The 15,595-nt window shown below is 41.2% G+C and overlaps 1 protein-coding gene across 1 annotated transcript in view; it reads right to left on the reverse strand.

The window, feature by feature from the left end:
- LOC124033660 (growth arrest-specific protein 2-like) overlaps positions 1 to 15,205 on the reverse strand; it is a 21,632-nt gene extending 6,427 nt beyond the window's left edge. Inside the window, exons 1-7 of the mRNA XM_046345814.1 lie at positions 15,034 to 15,205; positions 9,631 to 9,859; positions 8,591 to 8,700; positions 6,356 to 6,497; positions 3,244 to 3,307; positions 2,621 to 3,119; positions 2,250 to 2,357 (exon numbers count right to left, since the gene is read on the reverse strand). Coding sequence (XP_046201770.1) covers positions 2,250 to 2,357; positions 2,621 to 3,119; positions 3,244 to 3,307; positions 6,356 to 6,497; positions 8,591 to 8,700; positions 9,631 to 9,841 — 1,134 coding nt within the window. The 5' untranslated portion in view covers positions 9,842 to 9,859; positions 15,034 to 15,205. The remainder of the gene's footprint in view (positions 1 to 2,249; positions 2,358 to 2,620; positions 3,120 to 3,243; positions 3,308 to 6,355; positions 6,498 to 8,590; positions 8,701 to 9,630; positions 9,860 to 15,033) is intronic.
- Positions 15,206 to 15,595: the final 390 nt, after the last annotated feature.

Raw genomic sequence — 15,595 nt, forward strand, 5'->3', positions numbered from 1 at the left:
GAGAGGTTTTAATGTCTCCATTCTCTTCAGTGCCAGACACAGTTACCATCCCTGCTATAAAGCCTGGTGCTTAATTGAGCTTGGAGAAGAAAAGCCTTCCTTTCTTCAACAGCTGAGAATGCTGCATGGAGCCCTCCAGGACTTGCATGATTGAAAAATCTCCAGTGGAGAGAGGTGGTGTCATACCAGGCCAGGCTTCAATGAGCTGTCTGATTAAATCACACCACTAATGACTTGGTTTTAGTTATCAATAGATTCTGCTCTTTAAAAAGGCAAGCAAACATCACAGGACTCATACAGACAGCCAGCCAGACAGACATACAGGGGTTATCAGGGCCTGGTTAATGGGCATCACTTCACACATTCACAGGTAACATCTTTACAGGGGAGTGCACTGTAGTGCTCTATTCATACAGAGAAGAGAAGTGTGTTTTTTAGTGATTGAGAGAAAGGACTGTGTATCCTGCAGGTAGTGCTGTACAACAGGGGTCTTCAACCTTTTCTTACCCAGGAACCTCCTCCTAGGCAACTGACAACCCAAGGACCCCCATCATACCTTAGGCGACATTAGAAATAAAATATATCCTCTTTTCTGGTATGGATGACAATAATAATATTTTCTGTTATTCACAATGTATTCATTCTGTTGTTGCTAGCAATATTCTTAAAAACGTTGAAATAATAAAATAAAATATACTATATTTAAAAATATATTTTGCGGACCCCCAGAGGTACATGGGCTGCAGACCCACAGTTGAATACCTCTGCTGTACAGTAATAACAGTTAGGATGGAGATGTTGGGCACACAGACAATCTAAAGTGAAAAGATAACGTAGCCTGGCACAAGTCCATGCTGCTGTAATTAAATCTGTAATTAGCAGTTATTCTCAGGAGACCACAGAAGACTAAAATAAGTCAAAGTGTGTTTAGGGGAGGGCATCTGGAATATCAGGAAAATTACAGAGCTTCAACAGACAAGCGGTTCACATGCAACCAAACCCCAGTCATATGACCTTGGTTGCCGAGAAACACTGAAGGATGAAAGAAAGGAAAGATACAATACCGTGACCATGAAACCGTCAGGGTACGCAGATTTCTCCATTTTGTAAATGTTCGTCCTAAACATACAGCCTCACTGAACTTGCCCATAAACCAACAACATCCCTTGGCTCTCCATTTTTATGACCTCCATTTTCTTTGATGTGGCGTAAGGGCATGTTTTCCCGTGTTAGACATTTGACTATTACTGAGAAACAGGTGTTCCATGAGTCTAAGGCAGCCATTATATCTAAATGGTTGGTAAAAATAAGGTGTCTGTTGCTCAGGGAAGAATAATAGGAGTGCAGTTGTACAACTCAGCATGTCAGCTTATTGACAAAGACAGCTAAATCACATACTGTTATTGAGTAACACATTCTAAGCCAATGGATTTCAATAACATTAACTGAGCATTAAAACGGTCTTCTGTTGGTGACCATTTGTCCCCAAAAGATGAGAAACAACATACGGTTTGGTCTGTCAGCTCAGTGTGGACAGCAGACAGACGATGCTACAGTGTCAGTCAAGGCCATATCGGGAACACTTCCACTGAGGAAGCAATTTGTGCATTTCTGGTTCATTGAGCCCATAGAGTGCGACCCCATCCAATTGTTCATAAATTAACTATGGAATTGAATAGTCCATTTCAGAATATATTAGATATGGAGCAACTAAAGGCAAAATGCACATTTTACTCAATCAAGTATAAATGTTCATTTGACATTATAGCTAAGATTTCACTTTTTGTTAAACAAAATAATATACAATAATTTATTTGTAAGACATTCAATACATATTAGGACAAATCAAGTATTACAAACCTGGGCATGTTTTAATAATACCTTTTTCCCATCAGAACTCAGCCTACTGTTGCCAAGCAACCCTGTATCCCATGGGGCTTTGCCTGGAACAAGTCCTTCTCTACAGATTCCCACTTATTGCAGCAAACACGCCCTCATTGCTCAATATTCTGAATATATGTCAATCAACATTCTTAAATATCACTTGATTAAAAAACAACCACATAAGAAAATGCAAATAATGTAATATGTTGGTATTAAGTCAATACCAACTAATTAAATGCCTTATATTTCCTCATGTGGTTGTTGTATAGAACAATATAAATATAATCTACTTCCATGGTTTCACGCAACTGCCTGAGGTTTATTAACCCCTTACAATTAGGGAGAAGGAAGGGGTTTTGACATACTCGTACATAGAGGATCTTCTCCCCGACACGGTAGCATCCTTTAGGATGCTTCTCCACAGGGAACTTAGTGGGGCAGCTGCATGGCGTGTCCCTGATAATGTTTCTCACCTGAAACACAAAACATCTCTCAGATAAAGCAAGCAAAGACATAACCTCCTTCTTCCCGTAGGCTATACCTACCAGCATTATCACCGCTAAGAATGTTTGCTAAACAATTGGAGAGGAAGTCTGGTGTGCTATATTAGGTCTACTTAAGATCTTTCCTACGATACAGTCAGTGGGGCAAGATGACACTGATTAGCTTCTGTACTTCTCTTATATTGATGGGTAATTCATGGTTACTTTAGGCCTATTTGAGAGGAGGTACTTACAATGTCATCCAACATGTTGCATGTGCTTGGAGTCTTCTTAGCAGATGATTTGCTTGGACAACGCGCCTTGGACTTAGGTGAGGGGGAGGGTGAGGTTTGGGTTGGAGGTGACGGCAGTGGTGGAGATGGGGAGACCGGGGTCTCTATAAGGCTCAGGGCTGAGATAGGATCTGTGGTTGGTGTTGTGGGAGGTGTCTGAGTGGAGGTTGTGACAGTGATAACAGATGAGGTTTGAGTGGAAGTTGTGCTAGTGGTGGTTGACGAGGATGAGATGGAAGTTGCAGGTGTAGGGTCTATTGGGGCTGGGGAAGGGGGTGGGCTTGGACTGGGAGGTGGGGTTACAGAAGCAGGGGGTGTAGGTGCACGGAGCAGCGGTAAGATCAAGGGAAGAGTTGTGGGTGAGGGGAAGGCCAGAGGTGACGATGGGGTGAGAGACCCTCCCTCCTCCCTCTCTATCTCTCTCTCCAGCTTCACCAACCCTGGGGGCTCCACACCATACCTAAAAGCGAGTCAGTGAGACACCATGACTGTTAGACGGTTGGTAAATAAAGATTCCATGAACAGGGAAAAGCGCAGTTGTGCAAGTCTGAGTGAATGATGTACACAGAGTCATGACAACTCACCTGGCTGAAATCCTTCCCAGCTCCATAAGACAGAGACACACCTCCCGAGGCTGTTTGTGGAGCACTGCCCATAAAGCACACACAACTTATGTCATGGCTAAACAAATACTGTCATATTAATGTATTATCTTTATGTGTAAAGCCTGATGACATGAACAGCAGCTAAATGTGTAAATGTAAACCATGACAAACCACACAGACTGTCAGAATGTCAGGACACACAAAAACATCCTTCATCCTGCACCAAGCTATTTGAATATGAGGATTCAGACAGACAAAGTTGAATAGAGATCAAACCAATGTGTTTACATTTCAAGAACCACACACACATGCTACCCATTAACAATGAGTATCATTCAGCTGCCAAAAGAGATGCTTGCAAAGATATAACAGGACATTCTCTATGAGGAAAATGAAAACAAGAGCAGCATTTTGAATACGGGTGAAAATCAGTGAGGACTCAGGAGGGGTTATGCTTTTCTCCAGCCCAGCTACCTTTTAAGCTGAACTCAAATACCTGCAGGCACCAGACACGTGGGTAAAGAAAACGTGGGCATGCAGGCTTAACACAGCACGCTCAATGCCTGTAATCATCAGTAGTCTTCAAAGTTAGGTTCTTCAAAGTGATTCAAATACTTATCAAAACATATCTTGTTCTAAACATGTCATTTCATTTCACAGGGACAGAAGGTGTGGTTTTGTTTTGGAGGGAAAGGAATCATGGATATATTGAGTAGTGAACTTAACTTCTCTCAGTAGCCTACCCTGGAAATTATGCACCACCAAAACACAAACAATTGGGAAAAGTTATGGTATTATAGTTCAAATGTGAAACACATTCGACACACCTCCCGACTGTGTCCATAGGTAACCTTTGATCTTTGAAATTGGCAATGAAGTTCCTTTGCTCTTTGCTCTGGTCATTGCTCTATTCTGTAAATCCATCACTACACCAGAGATCAGAGATGCAGCAGGGAAGAGGGAGGAGAGAAAGCAGGAATAGAGTAGAGCAGACATAATGCCAGAAATACACAGTATACACTTACATGTAGTTGTACATTGACGTACAAAAATTTAAGCAATTATGTACGTATGCAAATATACAATATGAATGACTTTAAAATTCCTGTGTCAAACATAAAAATGGAAAAATACAGTAGTCATCATGTCCTATCATTCTGAGAGAAAATTCACCAGCAAGCCAGTTTAGTCAGTTTAGTTTAGTCAGACTAGGGGGCAAACTGACGCGTATGGTAGTGAAACCTACACATTAGCTCTCTCAGTGTCATGCATGCCCATGCAGGAACATGCCCAGGTGGAATAGGTATACCGCACACAGTTAATATCACTAAATGTGGTCAACATGCTATAACTAATCTCCCATGTTCCACAGTACTGAAGGCATCAAACAGAAACAGAGGTGAATGAGTGATACATGATCCTAAGACAAGACAATCTAAGTCACAGAAGAAAATATATAATCCCTATTTTCAAGGTACAGAGTCAGGTAGCACTGTGAGCTGACCTGCTTTCCAGCTCCACCTAAACATCTGTCTCTTTCATTCTCTTTAAACCATCTCATCCACTCGCTAAATCCTCTACAGCTAGGGAGGAAGCATGGCTGGTGTTCTCATAGTGACAGTCACAGATAAAAGCTAGAGAGTCAGTGGGGGATAAAGACAGGTGACACTGGAGTGTTTTCCCAGTGGGGCCATGCTTCTACAGAACAGAAAAGAGGACTGAACGGGAAACAGCACAGTTTTCTACAGGGGACAGGCTACTAATCCAGAACAGGCACAAGAAAGGAACCAGAGACTACTGCCAGAGGCCTCCCATGGTCTGATGAGAGGGTATGATAGAGTATATATACAGTTGAAGTCAGAAGTTTGCATACACTGAGGTTGGAGTCATTAAAACTAGTTTTTCAACCACTCCACACATTTCTTGTTAACAAACTATAGTTTTGGCAAGTCGGTTAGGACATCTACTTTGTGCTTGACACAAGTAATGTTTCCAACAATTGTTTACAGACAGATTATTTCACTATCACAATTCCAGTGGGTCAGAAGTTACACTAAGTTGACTCTGCCTTTAAAGAGCTTGGAATATTTCCGAAAAAGATGTCATGGCTTCAGAAGCTTCTGATAGGCTATTTGACATCATTGGAGTCAATTGGAGGTTTACCTGTGGATGTATTTAAAGGCCTGCATTCAAACTCAGTGTCTCTTTGCTTGACATCATGGGGAAATCAAAAGAAAGCAGCCAAGACCTCAGACAAATAATTGTAGACCTCCACAAGTCTGGTTGATCCTTGGGAGCAATTTCCAAACACCTGAAGGTACCAAGTTCATCTGTACAAACAATAGTACGCAAGCATAAACACCATGGGACCACACAGCCGTCATACCGCTCAGGAAGGGGACGCCTTCTGTCTCCTAGAGATGAACGTCCTTTGGTGCGAAAGGTGCTAATCAATCCCAGAACAACCGAAAAGGACCTTGTGAAGATGTAAAACGAGTCCCATATCGACATAAACTGAAAGGCCGCTCAGCAAGGAAGAAGCCACTGCTCCAAAACCGCCATAAAAAAGACAGACTACAGTTTGCAACTGCAACTCCTACAATGTGATTCTGGATTTTTTTATGAATTTTGTCTGTCATAGTTGAAGTGTACCCATGATGAAAGGCCTCTCATCTTTTTAAGTGGAAGAACTTGCACAATTGGTGGCTGACTAACTAGTTTTTTGCCCCACTGTATATGGATGAGAGTAGAGATGGGATGGGGGTCGGGAACGTTTTAAAACCAGACATCTTGGGAAGTGTATGAGGACTGTTTCTCAATGAGATTATCTCTGCTAAGTCTCTGGACGTTGCACATCCTGAGCACAGATTTACAACAGATTAGAATCGGCAGAAGTGTGTTAATGATCTAACTGTAGGGTCTGTTGCCAATTAGCCACACCATTTCAGTGTTGATGAGTTAATCTGGTTGACTCTGACAGAGATTTACAGATTCTCTCTTAGACAGACAACTTGATGGACATTTGCTGTTTAAGGACAGATTTGTGTCCTGTCAGTGCCAGACGGAAATGAATAAACAAGTAGGCACTCACCCAAACCTTCAGACTCAAACAGGTAAGTCTCATCCACACCAATCTTCCGACACCAGTAGAGGAAGTTGGCAGCGTTGTCCCGGGCAAAGAAAGAGCCAGAAGCAGCATCAGCTCGCCAATTAATCCCCCTGCGGACGAAGGGCTGGGGAAAATACCCAGGGACAATCACCAAGTCAATGTCAATACTCTAATTCAGCTCAATACATGGAGTATACCAAACATTAAGGACCCCTTCCTACTTTTGAGTTGCACCCCCCCCCCCCTTTGCACTCAGAACAGCGTCAATTTGTCAGGACGTGAACTCTACAATGTGTCAAAAGCGTTCCACAGGGATGCTGGCCCATGTTGATTCCAATGTTTCCCACAGTTGTGTAAAGTTGTCTTAATGTCCATAGGCTGGTGGACCATTCTTGATAGACACATGAAACTGTTGAGCATGAAAAACCCAGCAGCGTTGCAGTTCTTGACACAAACCGGTGCGCCTGGCACCTACTACCATACCCCGATCAAAGGCACTTACATTTTTTGTGTTTCCCATTCACTCTCTGAATGGCACACACAATCCATGTCTCAGTTATTTCAAGGTTTAAAAATCCTTCTTTATCCTGTCTTCTCACCTTCTCACCTTCATCTACACTGATTGAAGTGGATTTAACAAGTGACATTAATAAGGGATCATAGCTTTCACCTGGATTCACCTGAGTCATGGAAAGGGCAGCTGTTCTAAATGTTTTTTTTTAATACTCAGTGTATAACATGGTATACTTAGTGCATTATAATTATTAATGACAGCTAATTTGGGGTCAATCCCACTACATTATCCTCTTAGCATCAATTATTTTCTTAAAGGCCCAATGCAGCCATTTTTAGATCAATTTCAAATAATTTCTGGATAACAATTATGTTCCTTACTGTAATAGTTTCCATAAACAGTTTCCAAAAGAAACAGAAATAGCTTTTTAGCAAAAAAAAACATTTCTCAAGCAAGAATTTTGCTAGGACTGTCTGGGAGTGGTCTGAATGGGGAGGGGCAAACTGAAAACTAACTGTTAATGCCAGAGACGTTTTGGAACTCTCTTTGTTATTGCTCTATTAACTAATTTACCGCCTGGTGATGATACCAGGCAGGCCAAAACTCCATCCCACCAAAACAGGCTGAAATGTCAGGCAGTCTTTTAAAACAGCTCTTACACTAAAATGGCATTATCATAATTTTCACAATTTCACAGTGTTATTCCAATCTGATAGTGTGGAAATATATATATATATATAAACACAAGAAAATCACGTTTTTGACTGCATTGGGCCTTTAACTAATTAACCGCCTGGTGATGTGTCCTGTGTAGATTGTATTTTCAACCAGCAACTATCAGGAAATACACTGATCAAATGTTTCACTTTTTTACATCGATAGTTTTATCAGCTGTTGAACAATATTTTAAAAACTAAAAACAGTAAAACATAATTTTGACAGCACTGGGCCTTTAATTAAATTCCCTCCAAATGTCTAGTCAGATGTGAACCATAGAATGTAACTCCAACAGCCAGCACTTGGGAAGATTCTGTGTAAGATTATAAACAATATTGAGTTATTTTGGTATAAATTTAGGAAATAGTTACTAGTAAACACAATTCAAGAATGACAATGAAGCGTTGCATTATGCAGTTCTCAGTCAGTATCAGTAGCAGCAGCAGAGAAGGGGTGAGGAGAACCACAGATGGTGACTTCAAAACCAGAGACTCTCAGTGAAACATTCTGTCCTTTATTGTCTACTTTCAAGTGATGGCTAGGTTTCATCATAATACAAAAATACACCAAACGTACATCAGAGACGGCTCAATTGCAGAGTGTCTCAGTCTACCATTCCAGCGTTTATTTGCTATATTGTAATTACTTTGCCACCATGGCCTATTTATTGCCTATTTTATTGCCTATATTTATTGCCTATTTTCCTACTGTATTATTGTTTGTATGTTTGTTTATTCCATGTGCAAATCTGTGTTGTTGTATGTGTCAAACTGCTTTGCTTTATCTTGGCCAGGTCGCAGTTGCAAATGAGAACTTGTTCTCAACTAGCCTACCTGGTTAAATAACGGTGAAATAAATGTTTTAAAAAGACTGAGCCACTGAAATATAGACATCTGTATGGCATAAGTAAGTTGATGAAAGATCGATATTCTTAATTGGGATCATGTAATGTATGATGTCTATGGTCATGTATGTTTGTATGTTACCTTGCCATTGCTGGCTTGGATCATCCTCTCCTGTAGCTCCTCGGCCAGCTGGCACAGCAGAACCCCATTATCCAGCCTGTCCATCAGGCTGTCAGCCGTGACCCCAGAGTCTGTGGCGAGAAACGTCAGTCACCAACACCATGATAAACAGGCCACAGAGAGGGGAGCCCATTTGACATCAAATAGTTGTCTTACATCACTGTGTGCTTTACATCTAATAATAATGTTTTATTTACTTATACCCTGTTTCAAAAAAATGATCTGTACATGATAAGTGACTATAAAGTGACTATATAGTGACTACATACTTATCATGTAGGGCGTTATATGTCATCCCTCACTGTGATGACAGATGTACTATACTGCTCTGGCATTATTTGTGAATAATGATAAGGGTGTTGATCTGGAGTAATGCATTTTTATTATGCCATATTAAACTGAAACATTTGCCTTATTAATGGGACCTTATTATTAACGACTTCATTCTCATGCAAACTTCCTGGTTGTCGAACGAGAAAATACTTATGCGTGGCTTTGCATTGTTGCAAGTCGATCCCTAAGTGTGAGTGATGGATATTATCTAGACGTCTCCCCGACCCAGACACACACAGGCTGTGACATGTTCAGGCCCTTCCTGACTTCCTTCCAACAATATTGTTCCCTTGGAATCTTAACAGGGTTCCTTTCAGTGACCAGACATGCAGGGGTATTTCAAGGATTTAGGCTCATGTGTGCCTTTCCAGTTCAGAACACCAATTAATAGCAAGATCCCCCTTATCCAATATAAAAAGTATGATCCAATTTCATGTCCTCGCATAACCTGAATGTCATTGGGTGACATTTGTATTGATGTTCAGAAACGACAAAAATAGGCCTATGTTGCACAAGAATCTAGCGAAACCATTGCATCACATTATCTTAGTCATAGTTCAGACACATTCCTTGTTAAAAGTGTTTTAAAAGCCCCAAACCGCAAGATGGTTACAAGTTTGTTACAGGTGCTTTGTAACAACATAAAAATCATGTGACGGTCACCCTACCTAGAAATATGTTGAGCCAGAGAGCCAGGTCCTCTCTCATGGGCAGCAGGCTGGCCTCGTGGCGGCTGGGGAGCCATTTGGTGTACTGCTGTGGGCTCTCCAGACCAGGCCCATCGTGGTGCTGTTTGGGACTGAGGAGGCAACATATTCCGAGCCCAGTGTGATGTATTGGACTGTATTGGTCGTCCTCTGTTTCTACCGGACTGTTCATGGTTCCCTCCTCTTTTGCCTGCAGGACAGGAGGAAAAGAAGCGGTTAATGTTGTATTTAATTCATATTTAAAATATTTTGTATTGTCACATTTCTAGATTTGCAACATTTGAATATGTCACATCAAAGGAGGGAGTTGGAGAGCTTATTTGTGGTGCGACATTTCTATCTGTAAATCAGCTCTTTGTCAGAGGGGCATCGACCTGTCTGTCAGCCTCTGGTGTTTCAATATTTTCTGTACATTTCTAGTTGTATATGTCAGGACAGCCATTCTGTTGAAAGTTTTAATAACCTACTACAGCAAGAGTTCAACCCAACTCAAACAAGCTCTAGCCTCTAGTTCATTTGACAGTAAATTGAATGGTGTGGAACACTCTCATTGACCCTAACCAGGGCTAGGAGCACTCCACACCCTCCTCCCAGAGCAGGGGCCAGGACAGAGGCATACAGCTGAGACAGGAGCCAAGCGTGGGCCAGGTCGGGGGGGGGGGGGGCCTTGAGAGTCAACAGAGCACAGTAGGAGGACTGTCCACCATACTCCCACATGAGCGGAAATGTCTGGAGTTGGTGGAGGTCCGGGCAGGAGGTTTTGGCACAGGTAACTCGTAATGGTCTTCAGTGTGGAAACCAAAAGCATGGATGATACACATACAGCAACATAATAACCCACACAAACATACAAAATACATGTACTGACACAATAGATCACACACAGAGCCCACATACACACAAATCTTCCCACAAACATGAACACACACGCACCAACCTTTTGTCATAACTGTTAGTGTAACTGATGTCAGGGATGGATTTAATAGACAAACATCTAAAGCCAAGAGCCAATCCCCTGGCACTATTCTATGCCTCATTTCTCCTCTTTCCAGACAAGTATTCATCATAAAGGCCAACCCCGTGCAGAGACATGCTTTGGCTTCCCGTAATCCCCACAGTTAATCTGCAGGGGTAAGAAAAGAACACATGCACTGGGGTTGCAGTGAAAGACAGAAGAAAATATACTGGTCATCTTCAACAAACTCTAGAGTGGAGTGTTACCATAAGATGCCTAGATTCTGTGGTATGTACATCTTAACCTCAGATGTTCATTTCAATTGCCAAGAAAATGTGAGTTCTGTTTAAAGTCACAGACTATTGGAAGGTTAAACATACTGACTGCTGACAGGGATGTAACCCCCACAGAATCCATCACTAACTACTGAAAATAGCATTTGTTGATAGGATACACATGTACAAACAGTATAATTTCAAGGTAATGTCCTATTGTCTTCAAATATAGACAAAGGAGCTGTCATGTTGTCACATAGGCACCCACATGAAAAAATACTAGTTTACGATTGAATTCTATAATTAACTGTAGTATACTGTAGAATACTATACTACACACTGTAGTATCCCTCGATCATGCGTAGTACTTACTATAGAATTTTGTAGTATACTATAGAATACTATAGTAAATACTACAGTATTTACTTTGCATATACCCTGCCCATTACCTTCCCTATATCACAATTTGTCCCAACCATAATTGAGAAACATACATGAAAAGTATAGACCATATACTGTATTCCCTACAAGTTATAGAAAAGAGCATAAGCGCTGAACTATCCGTTCAGTATTTCTCTAGTAGGTTTCCCAAAAGGAGAAAGCCTCCACTTCTATGTCAAAGATAATAAAACAAACACACTATAGTAAATACTATGGTAATGTCCTCAAAAACATCACAGTAAATACTACAGTACACTTCAATCCGCAAAAACACTACAGTAATTACTATAGTACATATTACAGTTCTCTTTTACTGCAGTATTTATGCAGTGATTTCAGAGATTATTCAGACCCCTTGATTTTTTCCACATTTTGTTAAATTACAACCTTATTTTAAAATTGATGAAATCATTTTTCCCCACATCAATCTACACACAATACTCCATAATGACAAAGCAAAACTGTTTTTTATACTTAAAAACAACAGAAATACCTTATATATGTAAGTATTTAGACCCTTTGCAATGAGACTCGAAATTGAGCTCAGGTGCACCCTGTTTCAATTGATCATCCTTCAACTTGATTGGAGTCAACCTGTGGTAAATTAAATTGATTGGACATGATTTGTAAAGGCATACAACTGTCTACATAAGGTTTCAAAGTTGACAGTGCATGTCAGAGCAAAAACCAAGCCATGAGTTCGAAGGAAATGTCCGTAGAGCTCCGAGACAGGATTGTGTTGACGCACAGATCTGGGGAAGGGTACCAAAAAATGTCTGCAGCATTGAAGGTCCGAAGGAACACTGTGGCCTCCATCCTTCTTAAATGGAAGAAGTTTGGAACTACCAAGACTCTTTCTAGAGCTGGCTGCCAAGCCAAACTGAGCAATCGGGGGAGAAAGGCATTGGTCAGGGAGGTGACTAAGAACTTGATGGTCACTCTGAAAGAGCTCCAGAGTTCCTCTGTGGAGAAGGAAAGACAACCATCGCTGCAGCACTCCAACAATCAGGCCTTTATTGGTAGACGGAAGCCACTCCTCAGTAAAAGGCACATGACCGCCCGCTTGGAGTTTGCCAAAAGGCACCTAAAGGACTTTCAGACCATGAGAAACTAGATTCTCTGGTCTGATGAAACCAAGACTCTTTGGGCTGAATTCCAAGCGTCACATCTGGAGAAAACCTGGCACCATCCCTACGGTGAAGTATGGTGGTGGCGGAATAATGCTGTGGGGATGTTTTTCAGTGGCAGGGACTTGAAGACTAGTCAGGATCGAGGGAAAGATAAATGGAGCAAAGTACAGAGAGATCCTAGATGAAATCCTGCTCCAGAGCGCTCATGACCTCAGACTGGGGCTAAAGTTCACCGTCCAACAGGACAACGACTGCTAACAGCCAAGACAATGCAGGGATGGCTTAGGGACAAGTCTCTGAATGTCCTTGAGTAGCCCAGCCAGAGCCCGGACTTGAACCCAATCAAATATCTCTAGAGAGACCTGAAAATAGCTGTGCAGCGTGGCTCATTTCTAAAAAACAATTTTTGGTTTGTCATTATTCGGTATTGTGTGTAGATTAATGAGGGGGGAACTATTTAATAAATTTTAGGCTGTAACGTAACAAAATGTGGAAAGAGTCAAGGGGTCTGAATACTTTCTGAATGTACTGTACTATAGTTAACTGTAAATACCACAGCATACACTACAACGAATACTACTGTAAAGTCTGCTAAAACACTACAGTCAATACTACAGTATTTATACCATAGTAGGCTGTAGTATTTTTTCAGGTGGGCAGGAAGGCCTACATAGTTTGCTCAACACAAGCCCCAGTTTAAGGGAGACACCTAGGAGACCTGGGAGCTGTGTGGAATCCAGGCAGGTAGGAAGGGGGAGGAATGGCTAGATGGTGCAGCAAGCACACAACCTATAGAAATAGTAGTAGGTCAATGTACCAACAAAGCCCTCAACCATGGACAGATCAGATTGATGATCTTGTAGACTCACGGTCCCTCTTTGTTTGTCATAGTGACTTTAGTAGGGTGGCTTTGTAAATTCAAATGTAGGTGAGTAGATGGAGGAATGTCTGCCATGTATGTGACTGTTTTTCAGGCTGACCGGCCCGGGGCTGGGAGCCTCACGCTCTAACAGAACACACAGGTGCCACATTCACACCTCTACTACAGGACAAGCCAGGGCTGCGGAAAGAAAAGTTTAGGAAAAAAGTTTAGAATTCTTCTGGTAATATCAAATTTAAGAATGTCTAGTATGTTCCTGTAATGCAAAAGTGGGCCATTCAAATTGAAATTGACAAGACTGATTGATGGTCTTGTTCCCTTTGCCCGAGCTGGCCCTAACCTGGGCTCTGTCATGGGGATGGGTCTGACAGCTCTGATGCTGTCTCACATCTGGCACCGGTAAACAAGTGTCCTTTCAACAGGCTGAGAGAATGTTTTCATCTTGAAATTATAGTACCTCCTTTCAAGCTTCAAGAGTTTGAGCAGAAAAGACCTCAAACTGACAACGGCTTGTCCTGACACAAATCAATTGCCAACAGCAGTGTTTGTCACTGTGTTGTGGTACGTACTTAGAGTCCCTTTACTACTGTCAAGTGGAACTAATTGACGGTGGTCAATTAGTTCCAGCAGGCTTTTTGTGGCAACTATGAACACATGTCTATAGATGCTTTCAGAGACTTCCCCTGATCTAAATATCAGTTTTCCAAACAGTTTGAATGAACAGTTTAGAGAAGAAAAAGATGGGCAATTTCAATTTGATGTCCAACAGCATTGCTGGAAGCTACACCATTCTGAAACAGCATTTGAACAGAGATCTGGTGTCCCCAATTATCAAGTCTCAGATCAAAACAGTTTAACTGGGGTAATGCGACCCTACTGAACACAGATATTCAAAGGGTTGGTTGGAGGGTAGGTAGACTACATCTTGCTGGGCTCCAGGCCCGGTACATGGCTCTGTCTCAGCTGGTTCCAGACTAAATAAACCCCAGACCGGCATATAGGATTGTAAGGTCAATTGCCCATTGCTGTTTATACACCTTGAACAACGGGGCTTTACTCTAGAATTCCACTGGACATTCTTTTTAGTAGGCCACTATAATCAAACAGAAAAAAAGGAATTTTAGCATGGATGGTTCTTAGGAGACATTTATCAAATAAACAGTGACCACAGCACAAGCTGTTCATTGAGTACAATTTTAGGCACATCCATACTTATTAAGTTAAAAAAATGTATTATATTTTTTTATATATGAAAATATATTATATCGTTTTTTTATATATTCAGGTTCAAAATGAATATTAAGGTTTGGCAATGCAGCTGTTGGGTTACCATCTATTACTTAGGATGTATCACATACAGCTTGAAATCGTCATTATTTCACTGATATTTCAATGATAAACTAATGCATTTTGTAAAATACATACATTTTATCTATAGCTTCCCTTTTTAGATACCAAGTCACAAAGTCAATAACTGTTTTTTCTAGTAGGCCTAGTGGTGAATAGTAGAAAATACAATTACTGGAGATAGTGGTCAAACTAAACAAAAAAACACAGGCTATTTATTAATCATGTACAGCCATCACCATCACCATCCTCATCAATGACCTTCATTATTAAATATTCAGAATATCTTCATCAACTTTCTGCATAGGAATAATACTTTATAAAGTAAATACTTACAGTGTCAATGAGTAAGTAAAACTGTTCAATAAATCCCCCCAGTAAGAATCAACAAAGAGACTTAATAACTTAATAAGTATGGATGTCGGCACAGCAGCACCAAACATCACATACAGGTTATCTTCTCAGGTCCGCTAAATGGAAAATGTACAATAAGAACGTAGGCTACCGCCACTCCTCAATGAAACACCCCTGTGCGCCTTGTGAAAGCTGCTGGTGTCATCTTACAAGCTGTAGGTGTTACCGCTGTCAACAACGTTGGGACAAGAGGAAAGGCAGACTTGTATTAGTCACAGTTCCTATCATTTTGTATCTGGATTCCACTATAAATAATGTAGAACTCTTACATTAGTCATCGCTAATGTTACCCTGTCTCGTGGTGAGTACTGGACATTCTTGCTTTGAGCACTCAGCACCACTGTTTTGTCAGTCCTCCACCAGCAAGTTTCCCGCGGAGACTTTAATCATCTCCATCTGCCATTAAAACGTGCAGGGGTTACTTGTGTGGGTGGTCTTTATGACTACTTTATGTGCAGGCAGTATCTTGACATGTCAATATGGG

Source organism: Oncorhynchus gorbuscha, linkage group LG04 (genome assembly GCF_021184085.1).
Source record: "Oncorhynchus gorbuscha isolate QuinsamMale2020 ecotype Even-year linkage group LG04, OgorEven_v1.0, whole genome shotgun sequence".
Classification (NCBI taxonomy): Eukaryota; Metazoa; Chordata; class Actinopteri; order Salmoniformes; family Salmonidae; genus Oncorhynchus; species Oncorhynchus gorbuscha.